At 36.0% G+C, this 22,774-nt stretch overlaps 1 protein-coding gene across 6 annotated transcripts; it reads left to right on the plus strand.

Annotated features, from left to right (window-relative positions):
* The first annotated feature begins 37 nt into the window (after nt 1-37).
* LOC136229365 (phosphatidylinositol 4-kinase beta 1-like) lies at nt 38-22,634 on the plus strand. Of its 6 annotated transcripts, XM_066018096.1 has the most exons (19): nt 38-56; nt 157-288; nt 494-2,149; nt 8,908-9,099; nt 11,837-11,885; nt 12,613-12,684; nt 12,993-13,125; nt 13,218-13,692; nt 13,766-13,846; nt 13,919-14,038; nt 14,412-14,481; nt 15,346-15,443; nt 15,533-15,637; nt 16,590-16,643; nt 17,309-17,452; nt 18,881-18,934; nt 19,026-19,100; nt 21,474-21,557; nt 21,640-22,634. In XM_066018096.1, the coding sequence occupies exons 3-19, from the start codon at nt 698-700 to the stop codon at nt 21,739-21,741; spliced, it is 3,360 nt and encodes a 1,119-aa protein (XP_065874168.1). In that variant the 5' UTR covers nt 38-56; nt 157-288; nt 494-697; the 3' UTR covers nt 21,742-22,634. The 6 variants fall into 6 exon arrangements, with proteins under 6 accessions (XP_065874168.1, XP_065874167.1, XP_065874170.1 ...); XM_066018095.1 differs by lacking the exon at nt 38-56 and having other exon boundaries at nt 125-288; XM_066018098.1 differs by lacking the exon at nt 38-56 and having other exon boundaries at nt 125-288; nt 13,221-13,692.
* The last annotated feature ends 140 nt before the right edge of the window (nt 22,635-22,774 follow it).

Raw genomic sequence — 22,774 nt, forward strand, 5'->3', positions numbered from 1 at the left:
CACGACTCAAGACTTGAAGGGAAAACCGGAAAAAGAAGGTGCGCGTAGAACAATGCGTAAGTTAGCAGAATCCATTTTTTTAAAATTTAACATTTAAATAAAAAAATTCAATATTAACATTAATTACCTCACCACCTTCCTCTTTCTCGGTGACAGCAAAGAAGACAATCACAATCCCCATTACCACCGCCATCGGCGTCGTGCTGCACGTAGCTTATTCAGGGATCCGCTATCGAAATCCTACTCTTTCGTGCATAAATGCATATTTGAAATTCCAGCTCCCTCTTTGTAAGTAAATTTCCAATTCTATTATTGTCGACTAAAAACCATTTCCTTTGACTGCAGAATACCTCGATCATTCTTCTGCACTCTATTCCTCATATCCTTTCTTCATTCTCTGAGGAACAAATATACGATTACATTCTTTGCTCTACCTGTACAGAGAATTAGGGTTTCTGGTTAATGAATTGATTTTAATTTACTTATTTGTCAGCATTTGAATTGAATCAACTGAGAATACTGGGAAGGAAACTGCTCCAGGAGTCAAAGTTGCGATTTCGACAAAGGTTTTAGGGATTCTAGGGTTTAATATTCAAGCGAAGATTTCTACTTGGTCGCCTTTTGATTACATGGTATTTAAGTATTTGTCGATCTGATTTTGGGATGCAAAGTTGGTGTTTATGATGTTAGAGTGAAAATGGTGCGGCTTCTGGGACTGAGTCGGGGTGAAGACGAGTTACCCAGAGAAATCACCTCGCGCTCTAACCTTATAAGTCAGTCCGGTGAGAACGGGTGGCTTATCAGGTTCTTCGACTCTGCCTTCTTTTGCGAGTGGATCGCTGTGAGCTACTTGTACAAGCATGAACATGCTGGCGTACGTGACTATCTGTGTAACCGAATGTATACTTTGCCCTTATCCGGCATTGAGAGCTATTTGTTCCAAATAACATACATGTTAATACACAAGCCCAGCCCATCTTTGGACAAGTTTGTGATTGACATGTGCACTAAGTCTCTTCTGATAGCATTGAAGGTGCATTGGTTTTTGTTGGCGGAGCTAGAGGATTCGGATGATAATGAAGGGATTGGTAGAATTCAGGAGAAGTGCCAGATTGCAGCCACTGTGATGGGAGAGTGGCCTCTTCTTGTTCGGCCACCAAATGAGTCACCCAGTCCTGGGGGTAAGAACCAGGTTTTAAATAAAATATTTTCATCAAAACAGAAATTATTGTCATTGACTTCGTCACCACCCTTGCATAAGTCTTTGTCGTTTTCGCCTGCATCTGGGAATAATGTTCAGGAGGATGGAAATGCTTTGTCACCAGATGAGAACAAGATTTTTAAGAAGTTTATTCCGGGTCCTAAAGTTAGAGATGCTTTGTTGTTTAGGAAGTCTGTGGAGAAAGATGATGAAGAAACAGAGAAGGATGGATTTTTCAAGAGGCTTTTGAGAGATAGCACTAGAAGTGATGATGAGGAGTTGACATCAAGCTCCGATGGGTTTTTCAAGAGGCTTTTGAGAGAGAGCTCTAAAGGAGATGATGAGGAATTGACTTCAACCTCAGATGGATTTTTCAAGAGGCTTTTGAGGGATAGTAACAAGGGTGAGGATGAAGAGTTGACATCAAGCTCGGAAGGCTTTTTCAAGAAGTTGTTTCGTGATGGAAAGAAAGATAATGATGATAAGTTGGTCTCTAAAATTGTGGAAGATGATGAGAAGGATGGGTTCTTTAGGAAATTTTTTAAGGAGAAGTTTGAGGACAAAAAAGATGGAAATGATAGGAATGAGCATAAAGAGAAGGTGCATTCTGGGGAGAAGTGTTCAAAATCTGCTGAGGATGATGAAAAAGAGGGTTTCTTTCGAAAATTATTTAAGGACAAGTTTGAGGACAAGAAAGATGGGCATGATAGAATAGATGAGGGGAATGGCAATGGCGAGGAAGAAGAATCTTCTGAATTTTCACTGTTCAAGAGACTGTTTCGGGTGCATCCTGACGATGCCAAAAGTCCTTTGGCTAATGAGAATATCAATGGCATTAGCATGTCCGAGGGAAGTCCAGGTACTGAGAATTTTTTCCGCAAATTGTTTAGAGACCGGGATCGTTCAGTTGAAGACTCAGAGTTGTTTGGTTCAAAGAAGAACAAAGAGGTAAAAAATTATGATGAGTTAATTTGTCTTGCTTGATTTGCATTAAAATACTTTCAGTTTTGCACTATGTGTTGCATTGAAAATACTTTCACTTTTGCAGTAAATATAACAATAAGTGATTTGGGGTGTTCCTAATGAGCATTATTTGATGCTACAGTTGTCAAACTGATATAAACATTTGTTAAAAATCTTTGGCATGTTGATTGTCCTTAGGTTATTATTTGCACTGATATATAATTGTTATTGTTCTATATTTGAGATATAGGGTACAATTTTAGTCACCTGGTAGTCCGGTACCTTTGCTTGTTATTTATATCTATTTGGGGGCCAAGCATAGTTTAAAAAGGCGATCGCCTTGGTCGCCTCGGGCGAGAGGCGACAGAGGCGATCACCTCACCGCTTTCCAAAATGGAAGGCGGTTGACCTGCAAGAGGCGATCGCCTCACCCTCTCAGGCGAGAGGCGGTCTGAGGCGAGAGGCGATCGCCTCTTGCAGGTGAGGCGATAAGTCAGCATTTTTTTAAAAAAAAAGCTCTAAATTGTCAGTTTATGAGTATGTAGTTCTTCAGTAGCTCAATCTAAGTAGTAATAATTGATACATTTTGGTTTCCATCCAAGAAAAATTTAGTTGCAAAGGGTGAAATTGTTGTTAATTGACTTCTTTATGGAGACGTGGTCTATGCAATGGCATTCCCGTTGGTTGGTTTCTTCTTCTCATGTTTTCTTTTCCCTTGTTTCTAATTGCTTCTGGCAATGTTTGATTTTGTTTTTACCGGTTACCTTTTACCGTCCTTTTCATTTCCTTGGTTCATACTAGGATCCTTTCTTATACTTCTTGTTAGAGTCTTTTTCTTTTTGTTTTACCTTGATTTGTGAGATTTTTGTTGGTAAATTCAAGTTGGTTCTTCTAGGGTTTTTGTCTCTTTAATTTCTCATATTTATTGCTGATGTAGGAAAGGAAGTTCTCCCTGCATATTCTAATATATGCTTAAAATATCTAAAGAAAGATTTGGATTTTTTCCACTCCCAATTGTGCCTTTTACCTAAAATGGTGGCGGTGTTGATTGGTAGTAACCTTCTAAGTCAAATTATAATAGTTTTAAATCTGTCATTGTGTTATGTTCAACCCTTATCAAGCTATCATGTTTTTATAAAACAAATAGAAACTTGCATAGTTTAAAAAGCCAATCCTCCTCGAGTTGTTAGAGATGAGGTACATGATGAGGATAATGATGAGTATCAAGTTGAAGATGAAGAAGAAGAAGAATATAAGGATGATGAAGTGAAAGATCTTGATGGGGATATAGATCTTGATGAGGAGTTGGATTTGGGGGATGAAGATGCTTGATATTTTGCTATTTTGATTTAAGAATTAGCACTTTATTATTAGACTTTAAGTTATTTTGATTTACAAGTTTAGAAATTAAACTATCCTTAAGTACTACTAGTTTTTATTGAGTTAATTTTATTTTATTTGATTTTCTAATTTTTTATCGCCTCACGTGCGAAAGGCCGTCGCCTCGCCTCGCCTCAAGGCGATATTTTGCCCCTGTCGCCTTGACCCGCCTTTCGCCTTTTAAAACTATGGGGCCAAGAAATAATGTAGAAACTTGGGCCCTGTTTGTTTGCCGGAAAATATTGTGCTGGAAAATATTTTCCTGATTTTCCGGTGTTTGTTTGCTTAGGAAAGTAAGTCAACCGAAAATTTTAGGTTACTCATCAGAAAAATATACGAAGAAAATGAGGAAAATGTTTTAACATTTTGAAAAGATCAAAACATTTTCCTAAGCCTTTTAAACCCTATTCTATTTCTTCTTACCCTTTTATTTTAAAAATAGTAGTCACCCGCCACTTCTTCTCGTTTTTCAGTGTTGTACCCAAACACCGGAAAGTATTTTATTTTCCAACAGAATCTTTCCCTTGCCCAATATTTTTCGACAAACAAACGGAGCCTTGCCCTCCTTCCGCTACTCTGCCCCTTTTCTTCTCTTGACCCAACAAACACAAATACTCTTATAGGAGGTTCCTTGTAATTTGTCTTTGTTGGAAATTTTTTAATCGTTGAAATAGGAACGCCATATTGGAGGGTTATGAGGATTGAAATTCTTCTCCAGGATGTTCTTGCTATATTTATTTTGAATTGGAGCCAGCAACAAATTTTTCCAAAGTTATGTTCCAGTATAAGTGATTGTAATATGTGTTATTGCATAAAAAGTTCAATGTGATCTGATGAGCTCCTGTAACATGAAGTTGAGGGAAAATTGAAGGTCATCCATGATCCATGTTAAGGGTTGCGTCACCCCATTAGGATGTTCCTTTCTATGGCACAAGCCTAGGTTAAACTATCGAAGTGTTTACTAGGGATTTTTGGAGATAATAAGGTGTATATGATACCTATGGTGATGGTTCAGGAGCAGAAATGTTTGGAGGGTAGCAGAAGTCCATATAATGATTTCTTTTTTTCTTCACCCTTGTATATGAAATTGGAGAACAGCGCTTTCCATTTGAGTGATAGGATATTTTCTCGCTTCCTTCACCTTATAGATCAGTATTCTACTTGGTAATTTTTGGCCAAACAGTAGTTCATGCAAAAAATGGAGTGTCTGGTATGTAGAAGCAGCTCTACTTGTTCAATTTGAACTGATTCAGAAAAGCAACTTGGCAGCTTATAATAGTCAGTTTTGATTATTTCATAATAATTTGATGGTACAATGAAAATGTTCCTTCTAATCTTGTACATAAATCAAGAAGTTAGTTCAGTCAATTCTAGTATAAAGGTGCTGGATGCATGGCTTACCTTTGAATGAACCTACTTGCTTAGACTATCATCGGTTGGAAAGCAATTTTTGTGCATTGCAATACTTATCTTTTAGTAAGTAGATACTCTATCCATGTCTTTTTGATAAATGTGAGACTGGCCATAGCCTCCAATTAATTCTTGTGCTTTTTGTCTTTCAATATCCCATTGCATGTGTGAGTTGCGTAGAAACTCTGATATGTAGCTTTGTTCTCCAACTGATGTAAAAAAGTTGCAATATACTATATTATAATGCTAGGCTTCTCTCTGTTGAATAACATGATGATCTTATTTGTCACCTGCTTGTTATTTTTTCTTTGTGGTTTTTGATTAGTCTACACATAAGTACTGCAAGTATATCATGTAATATCTCATAATTGCCAATGCATTTTCTAGGTTTTGTATGGCTAGGTAAATTGGAGTAATATGACGTAGTCCTTTTCCTTGGGTTAGTTGTTGCTTCCCCTTAATTTTTCCCTACTCCCCTTTTCAAGTTTCCGCTTGCAATTCGAGTTGCTTTGCAGCTATCTGTTTGAGGATGCCACCAATAATTTTGAAACTGCATTGATGTAGGATAGTTCAATTGGTTCCATTCCATGACATGGTATGAGAGCTTTTTTGACCAAGTGATCAAGGGTTCGAATCCATTTGTTGATTAAATTGCAAGAAATGGTAATATGGGCCTGTGTTGTGCACGTTTCAAGCCCAATGGGCATTCACGTGCGGGTGTGTGTCAGATATTAATATGAGTTGAGCCTTTAACTATTAGCTTAAGCTTTTAGTTCAATTACAAGGTTCATGTAGAGAAACAACTCTTAGGTCAAATTTTTTATATCTTCAAGCTTATGGGCTCATATGATGGACAAGGACTGGATTCATATCAAGCTTATAGCTTGAGCAGGGTGGGTGGTGGTTCATGCTGTGCATTGTAATGGATGCCATGCCATATCATGTTATTTGGTTACACAATGTCCAAAGCAACTCTAAAGCCCTGTTTTGGATGGCTTAACCCTGCAATTTTTCTTTTTTTAAGGGTAAGTGGGAGATATTGGGGGAATTAGGAAGGATTAAAAACCTTCACTTTTTTAAACCTCAAATTGGGAATTGAGGACGAATTGATTTTTTTTTTTTTTTGGACAAAAGTATCTCTCATATAGTTTTAATAATTTGAAGAATGTTACAGTTTCTTTTGAATCTCTTAACTTTATCTTAAAATGACTTAAAACTTTATGTGATAAATCAAGAATGATTCACGATGTGAAAAATGTATTAATTTTTTGATTTTATTGTAGTTATTAAAAAAATGTTAACCTTAATTTCTAATACATGACAAAAAATTATGAAGTTATCCATAAAAATAAAATGAAAATGTCATATATTTTATTTTTTCCATTATTTTAGAAGTACATTTATTAAAAATAAAAACCGATTAGAATACTGTCTTTCCTAACAGATGTGTTTGTGACATTTTCCTATAATCTTTCCTTCAACTCCCATCCCCCCGAACAAAGTAGTCGTTTTACATTATGTTCCCTACTTACCTTACATTGCTCGCAAATATGAAAAGTGCTAAAACCTCTAATTTTGTTATGCTACTTTACTTCAAAATACCATCATGAACCTCATCCAAGCAAGGCAAGGGTATAGATAGGTTGTGCAGTCAAAGTAAAGAGGAAAATGAAATATAAATGTCTCAATCTTCTCAATTAGCTAGGCATCTAATTGCATCAAGGAAACTGAAAAAGCAAATTGTAGGACATTTATGTTTGAAGAACAGATCAACTAGATTATCACAAGTGAAGTTGTATGGAGGCTCGAAGTAATATTTAACTTCGAAACCAGTGGAGACCTATGAAGCACCGATACGGTACGCATACAGGTACGGCAAACGGCATTTCTAAAAAATATGAGATACGGGTAAGGTGGCAGCAAATTTTATATATAATTAATAATATATATCATTTATAGTGAAAAATTTAAAAGATTCATAAATATATAAACCACAAAAACACATTCATAAAATCATTATAAAACCACAAATAACAATCATAAGTCATTATAAAACCACAAATAACATCTATAATATTAACTAGTAAGTCATATGATCCTTATATTTTAAAGTTTTTTAATTTGTTAATGGGTGGTGGGTTGATATTACTTTATTTAATTTGTTATATAATCCTTATATTTTTAAAGTCTCACCCCCCCCCCCCCCCCCCTACAATTTTTAACTAATTAATTATGAAAAGTATCACCGGATTAAAAAAGAAAAAAAGGATACTTCCTAGCCATATCCCGCCGTATCCTCGTCCTCGGAGTATCAGATACGCGAACGTTGACCTCTTAGAAGTATGGGTGCTTCATAGGTGGAGACCTAGGATAGTTATCTAATTTTGTGTTTGGTTGATAAAGCATTGTTGGCTTATGGTTACATTTTCTTGTCGCATATGAGGATGATTGATATTTAAATGTTTGAATAACTTGAATGCTATTTACTCATTTACTCAAGTATATTATTTAGGATTGCCCTTAATTTTGGTTTAGTTATTAAAGTAAAATTGGAACAAGATTTGTCCAAACATCGGTTAGCAGTTTCATTTCCATTGGAAAGTCAAACAGGTCCTAAGAAATTGAACTTCCAAACAATTCTAGCTGGATTAATATATTTCCAAAGCAGAGATAGAATCAGACTGATTCCCTAAATGCCTTTCTGGATATTCCTCAATGTCCTGGTGTGGTAGAGCGGTTGGCTGTTAACTGACTGGTCATAGGTACACCAGATGCAAAGCATGGAAAGGTGTCGAGAACTTCCCCACCAGGACCTACCCCCAAACCTAGAGTAGCTAGGTGTGCAAGGATTTTAAAAATAAACCCTAGTGACAGTGCATTTCAGCAAAGCAGGAAATTACAAAATAAAGAATAGCTTATTGATTAAGTATTATCTGGTCCAGCAGCAAGTTTATTTGAATATACAAAACTGAGGCATTAAAGTGCTGAGGTATACATATTATCCTTCATTATCCTAAGTTCTAACCGTACCCTAATGTCTTGAACCTGTTAATCTTTGTTACTGGATCTTGTTGTTTGAGATGTCTGTCAACCTAAATCTAACTAGAGGTTCTTGAAAAAAAGGAAAAGAGGGGGAGTGGAAATGTATAACCTCATCAGTGTATGATAAGTCTCCTTCACTTGCTGGGCACATGTTTTTATTCTCTAACAATTGTTGCTTATTTTTCTTTTTGAATATTTATTTGTCATAATTTAACTTTAGAGTAGCAGATGATTCCTAATCTTGATTCTTCAGTTTCATGTAGTCCATTGTGCTGTGAACTCCAGAATTAATGCATCAGGATCATTTGTGTGCTTTTCATGCTGTTATGTTATTTTGTTATTGATGAGAAAATTTCAAACTTTTGGGAAACCTGGACTGATGTAAATTATCAAAGGAACTAATATAACTTTTCCATTGATATTCTTTTAGTTGTAAAATGATGCAATAGAGGTGCATGGCAGAGAAGAGCTTTTCAGTGCTAGGAATATGAGAAAACTTACTTTTAGTGTGTGATTTTATTTTATCAAAAGTTGGTAATGAACTATAATCCTTTTGATTAAGGTAAAGTCATGGTTCCCCTACTTGGAATGTTTTGACTAGCATTTTTACATCAGCAAATTGGCAGCACATAAAGCGTCACTTTCAGTAAAAAAATTGTTTTCCACTTTTGGTCTTAAATTTATCATCTCTTTTGAAAGCGGAGGCGCTAATAGTAATGAGCACGCATATCACGTTATATTGGTAAGCATATCTGATCAGATGTGTCTTTGTAATGGGTAGCGATCAGTGTTGTAAACATTAGCATGCTATGTATTGTACTGTATTTGTAATTTTTGGAAATTCCTCTCATCTGAGGAACTTTGCTGCTCAAGTCCATTAATTCTCTGATATGTATTTTCTTATATGGCAGAATCACCCTGGTTCACCCAAGCAGCATAATGAAAAATCAAACTTGAAGCCACCGCTTCCAAATAATACTGCATCACATTTCCGAAAGGGAGCTTATCATGAATCACTGGAACTTGTGATGTCACTATGTGAGACTTCTTACGGTTTGGTGGATATATTTCCCGTTGAAGATCGCAAAAGTGCTCTTTGTGAGGTTGTTTAATGCTTTTCTTATGGTTTCTTTCATTTTGGCCTTTTCCCCTTCTTTTTGTTTTCTGGTGCTAGTTGATACCTGATATTCATACATGCAAACTTGCATGATACCAAGTCGGTTTGTTTCTACAAGCACACACATCCACCACCCATGCATAAATATCTTGGCTCGGTAGGGTTTTGATTACAAAGTGACTCAACTCAACTGAGAAAATGGTACAAATGTTCATAGTGTATAAACAAATCCAAACCAATAGTGACAGTGGGTTAGGTTGGATCATAGCTAGGCATGCCTCACCCTCTCAGGGCTTAGTGCCTCTAGAGCAGAGGCGGTTGATGTTCTTCAGGCGCATGCCTAGGGTGCGCCTTGGGGAGCCTGGCGCATTCTGGAGGCGCAGGTTTAGACTTCTTTAGGGTTTTGAAGTAGATTAAGTTGTTCTAATCTCAGCCATAAGATGTCTTTATGATCAAGGGCTGAGATTAAATTAAAAAGAGAAAAAAGGAAGAAAGGAAAGAAATATGAAATACATGCAAATCTGAAGGAGAGGCAAAGTAAAACTCGCAGCGGCCATCTCCTCTGTTCCTGCAAGCTGTGATTCTTTGAATGAGCAGCAACCAATACACGCAGTAGCAAATGTTTTTCAAGGCACCTATTCTCTTTCTCTCTGTGTCAAGCTCTCTCTGTCTGTATTTTCTGCTCTATGTCACGCTCTCTCTTTCTGTCTGTCTCTGTTTGAGGCTCGCTTGTCTCTCTTTCTCTTTGTATAATTTCTCTCACTGTTCAGAGAACTTGTAGCATAAGTTGACCAAGTCCTTGTTGAAGCTTTTCAAGTCATGAAATTAAAAGAAGATTAATACAAAGTGAATAACAGTGTCTCAGTTACTATTAGTCATGTAACTTAGGCCTTGTTTGATAACTCAACTGATCACTTAAATTAAAATTAAGTGCGATTGATAATGGTTATTCCTCCACAACTTAAATTAGTCAATTAAGTAAAAAATCACTTATTTTGATAAGTCAAAATATTTAACTTAACATTTTAAGTTAAACATTATCAACTAATGTTTTTATAACATTTGCATCATTTAATATTTTCAGCACTTATAATATTCAACACTTAAAATTCAGTACTTATTTTTTTCAGCACTTAATTTTAACTTTTATCAAATAGCACCTTAGTTTTCGGTTGAAGTTTAACTTTGGTCTTTAAATTTAAAATTTTATTATGAATTGGCAGGGGAAGGCTTGCTCCCAGTACACCCTTGTGGTGGGACCCCTCCCCGGACCCTCACTTAGCGGGGACGTGTAATGCACCGGGCCACCCTATTGTTGTTATTTGACTATTTGTTGCATTTTAGAAATGTCAAGTGTTATTTATAATTTTACATATCATTTTATTTAAGTGCGCCTTGTGTCCGCTCTGGGCCTGCGTTGCGCCTAGGCTCTAGGATCCCCTTGCACCTTAGTGCACACTATGGGTTGGATTTGGGTCCAGTCAGTCACCCTCTTGGCTGCTCTCTCTCTCTCTCTCTTTCTGTTTTTTTTTGCTCAAATTTAATTTTATTCGTAGAACAGTCCAAACTTCAAAAAATATTTTTATCAAAATAAAATATGATCGATATAAGTTATATAATAGGATATGAAGGTATCAATTTTGATAATGTGATTACTATTTTCAGTAATTTAAATTTATATTGGGATTAGATACCAAAAATATGGTGTTGCTCAGACATAATCGACAATAAAAAGCTTGACAATGAATAAAACCAATAGCTGTAATGAATAAACCTAAATTAGTTAATATTCCTGTTGTGGGAGACAAGAGACCTCTACCGTTCTATTGAGTTCTTTTCTTTTTTGTCCTCTTATCATAAAGAATAGAGAGATGGTCCACAACCTATGAAGCACGGAAACTCTTCATGACATGCGTTTCCCTGTTTCCGGCAGATATGGGAAACGGAAACTCTTGGAAACTGATACGAAACGTTTCCGGGCACGTGTCTGTAATTACCCAAAATATGAAACGCGTCTCTCAAATTTTAAACGGTTTTCCCTACCTATTTCGATTAAAATTCTGGAAATTCGAACTTTCTATTTTGCAATTCCTATTCAATCTAAGATTAGAAAAATTGAAACTTCCTATTTGAGAGATAATTCCTTCCTTGTATCCTTCAATTTAAAGAACTTACCCATATTTCTTTCTCCTATAATCTTTGTCTCTTGAATCTGGATTGAGCTTGGACTTTCTTCCTCTTGTTCTTCAATCTTATTTTTTTAATGTCTTATTATATTTTTAATCCCCTATATTTTTAATATTTACACATTTCCCCCACGCTTCCGTTTCCTATATTTTTCAGAAATTATGTTTCCCAGTATCCTTTTCAGTTTGTGTATCTGTTTCCGTTTCCGTGCAACATAGTCCACAACTATTCCCAGATATATTTTAATTTGGTTTTATTAAGTTCAGAGGACAAAATTATCAATTATTCAACTGGTTAGTCCTAAATTGGAATCACAACCTCACTCAACTGCAAACTGAGTGCTAGGTTTGGATTATTTGGGTTGCTCAGGTATTAATTAATTCTGAACAGCCCTTACCTGTAGTGTAAGTGCGTATATATGTATAGATATCCCTAACCTGTGGTGTAAGTGCGTATATGTATAGATATAGATTTTTACGTAATCTAATATTACTCACTTTTGACGATATACTCCTTTTTTCACTCATGTGTTTCAGTCACTTGGAGAGATCAATTTGCATTTGGCTGAAGCTCGAAATAGTGGAGGTACTGATTCAATTCACTGTAAATTAGTTGGAAGATGGTCCTTGAAAAGTTATAAATGCTGTAGTGCCATGTAGTTCTTTTAAGAGCATCCTTTTGTCGTCTTAAATGTAGCCCGCGAAGGTATCAGATAAAATGCTGATTATTATAATGTTCCATGTTCTGACAAAAAAAGTTGGACTGTGTTTTGGATTAAAAGCCTTGAGATTTGTGTTCAAAAATTTGTTGGATATTTTTTGAAATATGTTCTACTTCTTGTAATGTTGGATATTTTTCGAAAATATGTTCTACTTATCCGTTTAAACATTTAAATAATTATATGCATTTCAAAGATGTTGAGACTTATTGGCAACAACCATCTCATCTTTTTGTGATGGGCATTTTAAAATAATAAACTTATAAATGCTCGTTATGCAGCATGACTTGCTCTTGAGAATGTACTCTTTTATAAGATGGTATTTGATCCTGGGTTGTGCAGTCTGTTTTCAATTTTTTTCGTTAATCCTGAATTTGGGTTCTCTTTTCTCAAAGGATTTCTAAGCTTTGCCAGACTTGGAATCAGTATATAGTGACATTAGTTTTATAACATATAAATCAGGGCTCTCATATTGATGTACCAATGTGTACTGGGCTGTAAATGATTTCTTTTTGACTAGGCTTGCTCTCAAATGATTTGGAAGTTAATAAGATATAATTTATTTTATTTTATTGTTTTTTTTTTTAAATTCAGGATTGGATTTTGATGAAAGAAATTTAGTACGAAGATGCTATACCCTCGATGCGGGCGAGCCTTGGTGCAACGGTAAACGTTGTTGTCGTGTGACCAAGAGGTCACGGGTTCGAGTCTTAGGAGCGGCCTCTTGTCAAATAAATTGGCAGGGGAAGGCTTGCCCCCAGTACACCCTTGTGGTGGGATCCCTCCCCGGACCCTCGCTCAGCGAGGACGCGTAGTGCGACCGGGCCGCCCTTTTTTTTTTTTATGCTATACCCTCGATGTTTGACAATTTGACTTCCTACATAAGATCATAGTAGTTGACTACAAACTGTAGTTATATGCATTGTCTTATTTGAATGTTAAATTTATTTGAGTATTTGCGTTTATACATTTAGGAATTTGCTTTCCGATGGGAAAGGGATTGTATCGTGTAGTACACATACCTGAAGATGAAGCTGTTCTTTTGAATTCTAGGGAAAAGGCACCTTATCTGATTTGTGTTGAAGTCTTGAAATGCGAAATACCAAGGTAATTTGTTGTACGTACAAGGGCAGATCTCAATCTTGTCTGTTCTGTCACTAGTTTTTTTTTTTTTTTTACCCTTGGGAAACTTTTTTCAGCAGTACGAAGGATACACCCATGACACCTGGTGCTCAAAAGCTTTCCAGAGGAGGAATTCCTCTGGCCAATGGAGATGCATTTTTGCATAAGCCCCCTCCATGGGCATATCCCTTGTGGACTGCCCAAGAGGTTTATCGGAATAGTAGTGATAGGATGTCAAGATCCACTGCTCAAGCCATTGACCAGGCAATGTCCCATACTTCGGAGGCCAAAATGAAATTTGTTAATGTGACCCTCTCTGTGGATAAGCAATTGCTGCACCAGTCAATGGACATTCAAGCACACGGTGTGCACCCTGGCAAAAATTGCAGTGGTGTGTATGAAAGAGCAGCAGATGAGGGTGATTTGGGATGGGTAAGAGTAGTGCTTACAGCAGATCCTGGAATTCGAATGGAGGACATTGGTGATCAAGGACCACAACGTCGTAGGGAGCATCGTCGTGTCCCCAGTACAATTGCTATAGAAGAAGTGAAGGTTGAGCACTTAATGGAGTAGTTTTGGCGATAACATTTTGTGAATTCTTAGCAAAATTTTGTGTCTTCTGCAGGCTGCTGCTGCCAAAGGAGAAGCACCTCCAGGACTTCCTCTTAAAGGGGCTGGTCAAGATTCTTCAGATGCACAACCACGGGTAAACACTCCTGAAATAGAAGGCTCCTTAGCTTTTGCTGAACTTCAATTAAAATTTTAAATGATCCAACAGGTTAATGGTGGTTCCCCTAAGGCCAGTGATGCACTATCCGGTGAACTTTGGGAAGCAAAAAAAGAGAGGATTCGAAGAGTTTCAGTATATGGCAAATTACCTGGTTGGGATTTGCGTTCGGTGAGTTTTGGATCTTAAGCGTGAATACCAATATGACATTCTGTATGTTAAACTTGTGTTTCATTCTGATTATAGAAGGACATTCTCGTAAGTGTAGTATTTTGTTAAATACTATGGTTGGATGGATGATTTGGTTAGTGAATGTGGTAGGTAGATATAGTTGCATGTGCTTCCTTGTTGGTTATTTGTCTAAGCTGCTTAATAATGTGTTCGATTTGTTCTCTGGACTAAGTTTCAGTGATCATATTTGCATGTCATTTGTTAAGTGGCGGCTCTTTTTCTATCCCTCTAACAATGGGTGACTCTAAAAGACTGTACTGTAAGGCTCTTGCATTTTTGGTGGTGTAAAATTGTTTCCTTCTTTGTTACACAGGTTATTGTGAAGAGTGGTGATGATTGTAGACAGGAGCATCTTGCTGTGCAACTTATTTCTCATTTCTACGGTAGGTGTCTGATTGCCTGTACTTAATACAAATCTTTGTGGCTGATTATTATGCACTTGTGTTTTGAAAGTTGTCACTGTTGCTTTTCTGCATTTTCTTTCTCAAAATACAATGTTTATTGTTGGGAGTAGTCATTGTCGCTTTGCTGCATTCTCTTGATCGAAATATGTTGTTTATTGTACAAGTGAGTAGCCATTGTTGCTTTGCTGCATGTTCTTACCTAAAATGGTTGCAAGAATATATACTGTTTGTTCTGGGCGAAATGCAAGGGGTTCGTGTATTAGTTGATTAAGACCATGTTTGAATTATATTAATTGGTTTGCATGAGGGCATGCCTCGGGAGTTGGCACGATGATGTGGTTGCTCCTTCGTGACTGGAAGGTTTCTATCATGGAAGCAGCCAAAAAAGGGGGTGGGGGGAGATTGCGTATACAAGTGTTTATCCTGTAAAGCTGGAAGGGGGTTTCTGCCTTGTTATCAAAATGGGAGTTGGGTAAAGCAAACTCCCTCCTATATTAATTGAACAGATTGTTGGGGAATACCATTCTTTTGCAGCTTAAAACCAATAACACCTGTAGGACAACTCACCATCAAACTCTTTTGTGATTGCATGCATTTTAATAGTTTTCCTGTGAAAGTCTATCCCATTTAACATGGGAAAGATGAGTAAAACTAAACATGCATTTGTAATTAGCAATCTGGTATTGGTACGTCATTGTGGATCTTTGTTTTTCGAGTTGTCGTAATTTCATAATATTAAGCTTTTTATGATAAATTTTGCTGAGAAGCAGCTCTAGTTCTCTATCTCGCCTTTTCAATCTTCACTTCAGATTGAAATTTTTTGCAATTAAATTTTAATTCCAGATATATTCCAAGAAGCTGGTCTCCCTCTCTGGTTACGCCCCTATGAAGTTTTGGTCACTTCATCTTACACGGCCCTTATTGAAACAATCCCTGATACTGTATGTATGATGAGTATGCTTTTAGTTAACTTATCATTAGAAACTTTTGGTCCTCTCATTGGTAATGGACTGATGGTATTGGCTTACAGGCCTCACTTCATTCTATCAAGAGTAGATATCCCAACATCGCGAGTTTACGGGACTTCTTTGTTGCTAAGTATGAGGAGAATTCCCCAACTTTTAAGCTTGCACAGGTAATAGACACTGTATCTTCACTGGTTTTTTGAATGTCTTCATGTTATTGTTTTTCTGGTTGAGAAAACTTAGCCATTTATGTTTCTTTGAAGCTTTTTTCTCTGGGGTGTTTTAGCCAGTTTATATTGCATGTATCAGTTATGGTATTTTGCTTTTTGAATTATTGAATTCTATTTTATTTATTTATTATTATTGTTGTTATTGTTCATCTCTGCATATTAAAACAGATATCTTTATACTTTACTATCCATTAAGGAAAATAGGTTGTTTCTCAAAACTGGCTTTGAAATTGATGAAAACATGAATATACAAGATTTAGGGAATCCCGAGTATAGGTACATGGATATTTGGAAAATATTGATCTAGAGGTGGCAAGTTCTTTGAACCATGTTGGTTATGCCTCCAATGAGACTATTAATTGGTGTTTATGCTATATTAGCACAGCATGGGCAAGAAAGTTAAGCATGCTGAATTTGTCTGGCAGGGTGATTAAATCTATTTGGATTAGACTAAGGAAATGTTTGGAAGGTCAGGAGAAGATATAAGGGTATACACCTTGGCTGATTTCGGGCAGAACATGCTAAAAGACTCACTTCATAGCCTTTTGGAAATGTAATCTGAAATGGATCAAATGAAATGGATAAATGATGTGTAAAGCCTTTTTTTTATTATAGGGTTAAGGTTTAGTTAAGCAAGTTGCATACCTGTTTGACTAGCCATACATTATGCTATAAGATTTAGATGTTTTGTAATTGCGAGATACTTACTTGGAACTGTGGCTATTCTTAGTTGTTGTATACACTTCCATCTTCTCTATAGATTCTTTCATCTGGTTGTGTATTCTTTTAGCGAGGGCAATGGCTGCTCTCTCTCTGTGCTTATATATTTCTTATAATCCTACAGAATAAATTCTTTTTATGAATTTAATTACTAATCATTGCTTTCTTTCAGAGGAACTTTGTTGAAAGTATGGCTGGTTATTCTCTAGTCTGCTACCTGCTACAGGTATAATAATATCCTCTCTCTGGCGCACACACAACACACGCTGACAGTGGCAAATGCACGTGCTCAGTGCGAGTTCTTATATCAGGGACCAGGTCTTCCATGTCACGCGGAGGACCACCAATTCAAATTTTGACATGCGTATTGTGACCCCACTTAAAAAAATTATAATGATGGAAATGTGTGGGTCCACACTACACATGTCAAAATGTGGATTTGGGGTCCTCCATTTGACATAGAAGTCTAGAATCCCCTAATAATTTTCCGCTCAGTGCACACACAAACATCTAAAAAGATTCTATTTGGACAACCTCAAATAACTAGCTATAATTGATCATGTAGAAGAGTTGCATCATCTCTGCATATTAATGATTTTGTTTGTGTATATCTTTTGAAATTTTTTCCGTATATTTAGGAGCATCTTTAACTATTTTGGCTGCCCATATGATAATGCCAGCCACCTGCTTGGATATGGCATACTCATTTGTATTAGGGTTATTCCATTGAACTCGTGTAACAATTTCTGCGAACTTTAATTTTCAACTTTTTTTTTTTTATAGTTTCTTTGAAATGTGACACATAGGTTTATATCATTTGATCTTTTATTCGGTGCTGCTAGAGAAATGGGCCAAGTCATGAAAAGCTTACTGAAAAAACCTGTTGTTCAGGTGAAGGACAGACACAATGGGAATCTGTTGTTGGATGAGGAAGGTCATATTATACATATTGATTTTGGTTTCATGCTCTCCAATTCACCCGGGGGTGTTAATTTTGAGAGTGCACCCTTCAAACTAACCCGTGAACTTCTTGAGGTATAGAACTTGTGGAAATTTAAGTGTGCATCTTTTACTTTATTTTGTTATTGGTCTGCAGATTTTATGTGCAAACATATTGTGTAGAATGAGTAGTTAACATAGTTGTTAATGGCGACGCTTTGGCACAAGGCTCAAGGTCGTGCGCCTTACCACCCCCTAAGGCGAACGATGTTGCTCCGGCGACGTCAAGATGCGCCTTTGTGCGCCTGGAAATAGTTATCAAAGGCGCGCCTTTTGTGTCACAGGTTATTTTTTTAGGGTTTTATATTATTGACCCACATGTTCAATCTCCACCATTTGATTAGACACATCTAGTGTCCAAAAATAAACAAAAACAAAAGGAAAGGAACACACAATCCTAGAAAATAATAAATAGAGAGAAAGATGCATAATCTTGAAGTTGGGGACTTTTGATAAGAAGTAGCTGTTAGTCAACTTAGGATTTACTATTTAGTTGAATATGTTAACTTTAGAATATAAGGTTTATTGCATGTTAGAATTTTTAATTAAGAACATTGACATGATTTCTTCTTATTATTTTTTTTTTTTTGCATTTTGATTTTAATTACAATTTCTTATATTTTAAATATTACTCCCTCCATTTCATATTACATGTCTTTCTGGCGACTTGTGCAGAAATTAAGAATATTAGAAAAAAGACATTGTTGCCCCTTGTTTATTGATTCCACTGTTTATTTATTTTATAATAAGTCCATTATTCTAATTAATCTCCATAAACACACGTTTTATAGCAGAAAAAAGGTGACTTAACGTGTATTGATCATATTAAAATGACATGTATTATGAAACAAAAAAAGATCTCTAGAAAGACATGTAATATGAAATGGAGGGAGTACCATTTATGGTGGTTCTATATAATTTTATTCTTGCAATGCGCCTTGTGTTGCTCACGCGCGGCGGCGCCTTGTGCTGTGCGCCAAGGCTACAGGACCCCTTTGCCCGTAGTGCGCCTTGCGCCTTTACTAACTATGGTAGTTAACAATAGCAAAACCAACACAAATATAGGGAATAGAATATTCATAGTCTCTTCCAAGTTCCAGCTACCAGTATGGTTATGGAAGCTAGAACTGAAACAAAGAAAGGAACAGCGATAAAAAAAAAATTAAGAGAAGGAAGAGCACCTGTTCCTACTGGACAGAGTCCCTTTATCTAAGCTAATGAGCTGAATATGTAGTTGATATTCGATTATTTTCCAAAAGCTACCCCCTCTCATCCCACAACACTTACATATCATTACCTGCCCAGATTTTACGACAAGGCTAATTCAATTCATAACAGACTCCAGCTAAGAGCCAACTGGCATGTCCCTTTATTTCTGTATAGCATTCTGTATCATATATCTAGAGTTGGTTATAGATTTGGCTTTGGTTCTATATTTAATGAAAATTTTGGTGATTGCTGTAGGTCATGGACTCTGATGCAGAGGGCATTCCTAGCGAGTTTTTCGACTATTTCAAAGTAACATGATTTCTCTTTTTTCTTTTTTTTTTTTGTTATAAATATTTCATAGTGTGGGTGATCAATTCTTATTTTATCCTGGAAAATCCAGGTTTTGTGCATTCAAGGATTTTTAACGTGTCGCAAGCATGCTGAGCGTATTATTCTTCTTGTTGAGATGTTGCAGGTAACACTATTAATTTCTAACTTAGCTTGTTTGTGCATTCAGGTGCAGTTATTTTTGTTTCACATGCATGGGCAGTGTTTGTAATCATGTTTCTGTGCATGCAACGTCTTTTTCCTTCGTATTATACAGTTGTTAGATACTACTAGTATGTATTTCTTGAATTCTTTTAGTTCTTGGTCTTGGAGAGTTAATAGAGGATGCGCATTCACAAGCAGTGCATGTAATCATTGTTTGTGTGCGTGCAACTCTTTTACTTTTCCCCTCTGGCTATAGTTGTTATTACACGACTCCTTGCATGTAGTTTTGGAATTGTTTTAGTTCCTGGTCTCAGAGAGGTAATATCATTAGATGAGGTTAGTTGTCGGACACACATGAGAAAGGAGTAATCAATTATGTGGTGGGAATAAACGGACTATAGTTGTCTTAGTTATTCTAAAGGAGTCCTTTGTTCTTTTTTGATCCTTGTGTGGGGTTGGCTATTAGTAGTTTAATTAGGAGAAATTATAATCTGATTTTGCTAAGAAACCTGAGTAGTTCTTATTATTCTCGGATAAAGATCTTTTTGGATTTTTCTTTCTGAATCTTCAGTCATGCTTTCTTTTTACGGGGTGCAAAGGTTTTGAAGGGGTGGTTGGGTAAGTCTTTGTTATGGAGCTACCGGTTGAGAAAAGCAAGGACTTATTGCTCCTTGGGTTTAAAAATCTCAGGCTTTGGTTTCCTGGAGTACAAATTATAGATTTAGTTAGTCTTTTGTGAAATGTCAGTTGTCAAAGTTTGTAACTATTGAACGCTATGCTTAGTTAAAAATCGATTGGACTCAACTGGACTGGATAGGGTTGTAGAACTCACGCTTGCTTCAAGTTTGTTTACCAATTGGACAACACAATAGTGCATCTTTGTTCTGCTGATAGTCTTTCTATCCCTTCCAATCCTTGTTTTGTACAATCTTTAACCTCCAGTGTTGGCTTGGCCATTCCCATTAATAAGATAAGTAGCTGGTGTTATTTCTTCAAAGATTAATTTTTTTTATTATATTTCTGTGGTCTATTTTGTTGTCACATCATCTGCTTATAGGGGGGTGGTAATATAAAACACACTTTATTGTCTTGCTTAATAGGTACATAGGTTGGTGGATTCTAATTTTTTTCGTAATGTTGCATTTGCTAAATCCTATATTGCATGGAAAACTGAAAAGAACACCAAGAAACAATATTTTAAAAAAAATATTGGAAACAAAAACTTAGGGAAAAAATGTAAATAATAAAAATATAGGGTTGCATTTACTAATTCTAAAATTGTAAGGATGCATTTGTGTGTTTATTTAGATTTTTTTTTTCATTATGAAAGCTCGAAGGAGATGATTTATAAAAAATTATGGATTTAAAGCAATATGATTGACCAATATTAATCTTAAAGCGTTTCATGTATTGGAAACCGAAACTCTCGGAAACTTGTAGGAAACGTTTCGGGTCATGTTTCCATAATTAAAAAGATTGGAAACTCATTTCCTAAAATGTAATGTGTTTTCATAAGTGGATTAATGCTGATTAGCATGTTTGGTCTAGATCATCTTCTACAAGCTTTCGAAATAAAAAAATATTTGTCCCTCTATTATGTATTTTTTTTTAGTGTGTATATACATATATATATTTATATATAAAATAATCATATATTCTCATAATTTTAAAAATTTATAGATCAATCCATTTATTCTTATTATTTATGTGTTTCCCAATGTTTCCTTTTCCTGTATCTTTTACAAATATTATTCCCTGGTTTGTGTTTTAGTTTCCATGTAACGTAGGTTGTCACCTGCTAAAAACGCATTGTATTTTAAGAAATGAGTTTCCAAATTCTAAGAAATGAGTTTTTTTTTATTAAATAACAGAATATGTTATCAAAATATGGAAGTTTTGGTCTTTTGGAATTTCAGAAACCGAAGCATTTTGTAAATCTGGACTCTTTGAAATGAAGGTTTCTGTGCAACATGGGTTAAATCTAGATTTAGATTTGTCATGTTAAATATTTTGGGAGAATAGCTTAAAGACAAATGGCACTTTAATAATGCAAACACATTCATCCTTAAATCGAGTGTTTATTACTAGTCTTAATTTCTGACAAAAGAAAGAAAATAGTTGTTTTGGAAGTAGAAGATGATCACATAATATATATATCATAGTGAGTAATAACTCGAAAAGATGAATGCAATGATCGCAAGAGCTTTGCAGAAGTGAACTTTCTTATCCTTATCTTTTTATATGGTTTTATAGGTTTAATTTTGTCAGAAAATGCATTTTTAAGTAGGGTGAGGGCTAAAGTGCTTTCAGTGAGCGTTTTTGCTTAATGGATACTTAATATATGATTTTGGATCAGGATTCTGGTTTCCCTTGCTTCAAGGGTGGTTCACGGACGATACAGAACCTAAGGAAACGATACCATCTAAATTTGACAGAGGAGGTGGGATTTAAATTCAGTTGTCATATCATTTGTGAAACATATATTGGGTATGGTTGTCATTTGTTCTGTTGCTTTCTAGCAGCAATGTGTTTCGTTGGTGCTCTCTCTTATCAGCAGTAGCTTAGATGCTTGGCGGACACGACAATATGACTATTATCAGAGAGTTTTGAATGGGATATTGTGAGCTTAAGACTTTGATAGTAACCATATTCTTTGCTTCCTTTGACGATGGAAGCATTTGTCAGGGGTTGCATGTATATCATCTGCCATACAAGGGCAATTGGTTCGTGGCAATATGGTAACGGAGATTTTGTTGAAGATGTGTGAAATGCTAACCGATTATGGCCTGTTCTCTCTTGTTGTGAGGAGTTTGTAATTGTATCGGCTGGAACACTTTTAGGAAGTCTAGCAGGCTAAATTTTCTTCAGCAGTCTCCTCGGTTTTCATGTTTCCCTAATTCCCCTAGTCCTTGGATATGGAAGAGTGATGGCGTTCGGGGGGGTGTTTAGTTATGCAAAAAGGAGGCATATGCTTTGAACCCCGTTGCTACAGCATGTACAGAATAGTACCTATAGAGACGACAGTCCAGATATAAAAAGGTGCAGAGGACGGTGGTGGGTGTGGATAAAGAAGACAAATACTACCATTTTGTCATTAAAAGTTGCTTTGGACTGACGAACGGAAGCTTGACAGAGAGATTATGAGATGTGGGTTGATTGAGTTTGTGGTATAAAGTGATTAGTGGGTGATTGTTCAACAGAAAGTTGTGTTAAAATTGTTGAAAGCATAAAGGGAAATGATATTCCATTGTTGTCAAATATGGTGGTAGTGTTGTTGGCATTGAATTATGATGGTGCTGCTTGTGTAAACTAGGTCTTCTGGGGTTGTTATTAGATTAGATTTTATTCCTTCTTTCAGTTAGTTTTGCGTCTATTCATCAGTGTCAAGTTGTTTTTTTTTTATATTATTATTCTTATTATTATTCAACGGTACAGTAGAATCCATGTAATATAGAGCATCCGGATACACAAGGTTTTTAAAAAATACGCATCGAGCAGTGCACTTGGTTTGGTGGAATGGGAGACTTTGTCAATCTTGTCCTTAGGTCATATTTGCATCTCTCAGTTTCTTCTACCTTTAATTTTAGGTGATTTTACCTAAACAAAAATGCCGATTTTATGCTAAATACCAAAAAGCAAAACCAATATTCCTATTTA

This window comes from Euphorbia lathyris, chromosome 5 (assembly GCF_963576675.1).
Source record: "Euphorbia lathyris chromosome 5, ddEupLath1.1, whole genome shotgun sequence".
Classification (NCBI taxonomy): domain Eukaryota; kingdom Viridiplantae; phylum Streptophyta; class Magnoliopsida; order Malpighiales; family Euphorbiaceae; genus Euphorbia; species Euphorbia lathyris.

What these genes read in the sequence shown, in the direction of transcription:
- LOC136229365 (XM_066018096.1), top strand. Translation starts at nt 698, where the DNA reads ATGGTGCGGCTTCTGGGACTGAGTCGGGGTGAAGACGAGTTACCCAGA. An exon ending in CAACTTTTAAGCTTGCACAG is followed by an intron (nt 15,638 to 16,589) that starts GTAATAGACACT and finishes GCTTTCTTTCAG; the next exon opens with AGGAACTTTGTTGAAAGTAT. An exon ending in AGTTTTTCGACTATTTCAAA is followed by an intron (nt 18,935 to 19,025) that starts GTAACATGATTT and finishes TGGAAAATCCAG; the next exon opens with GTTTTGTGCATTCAAGGATT.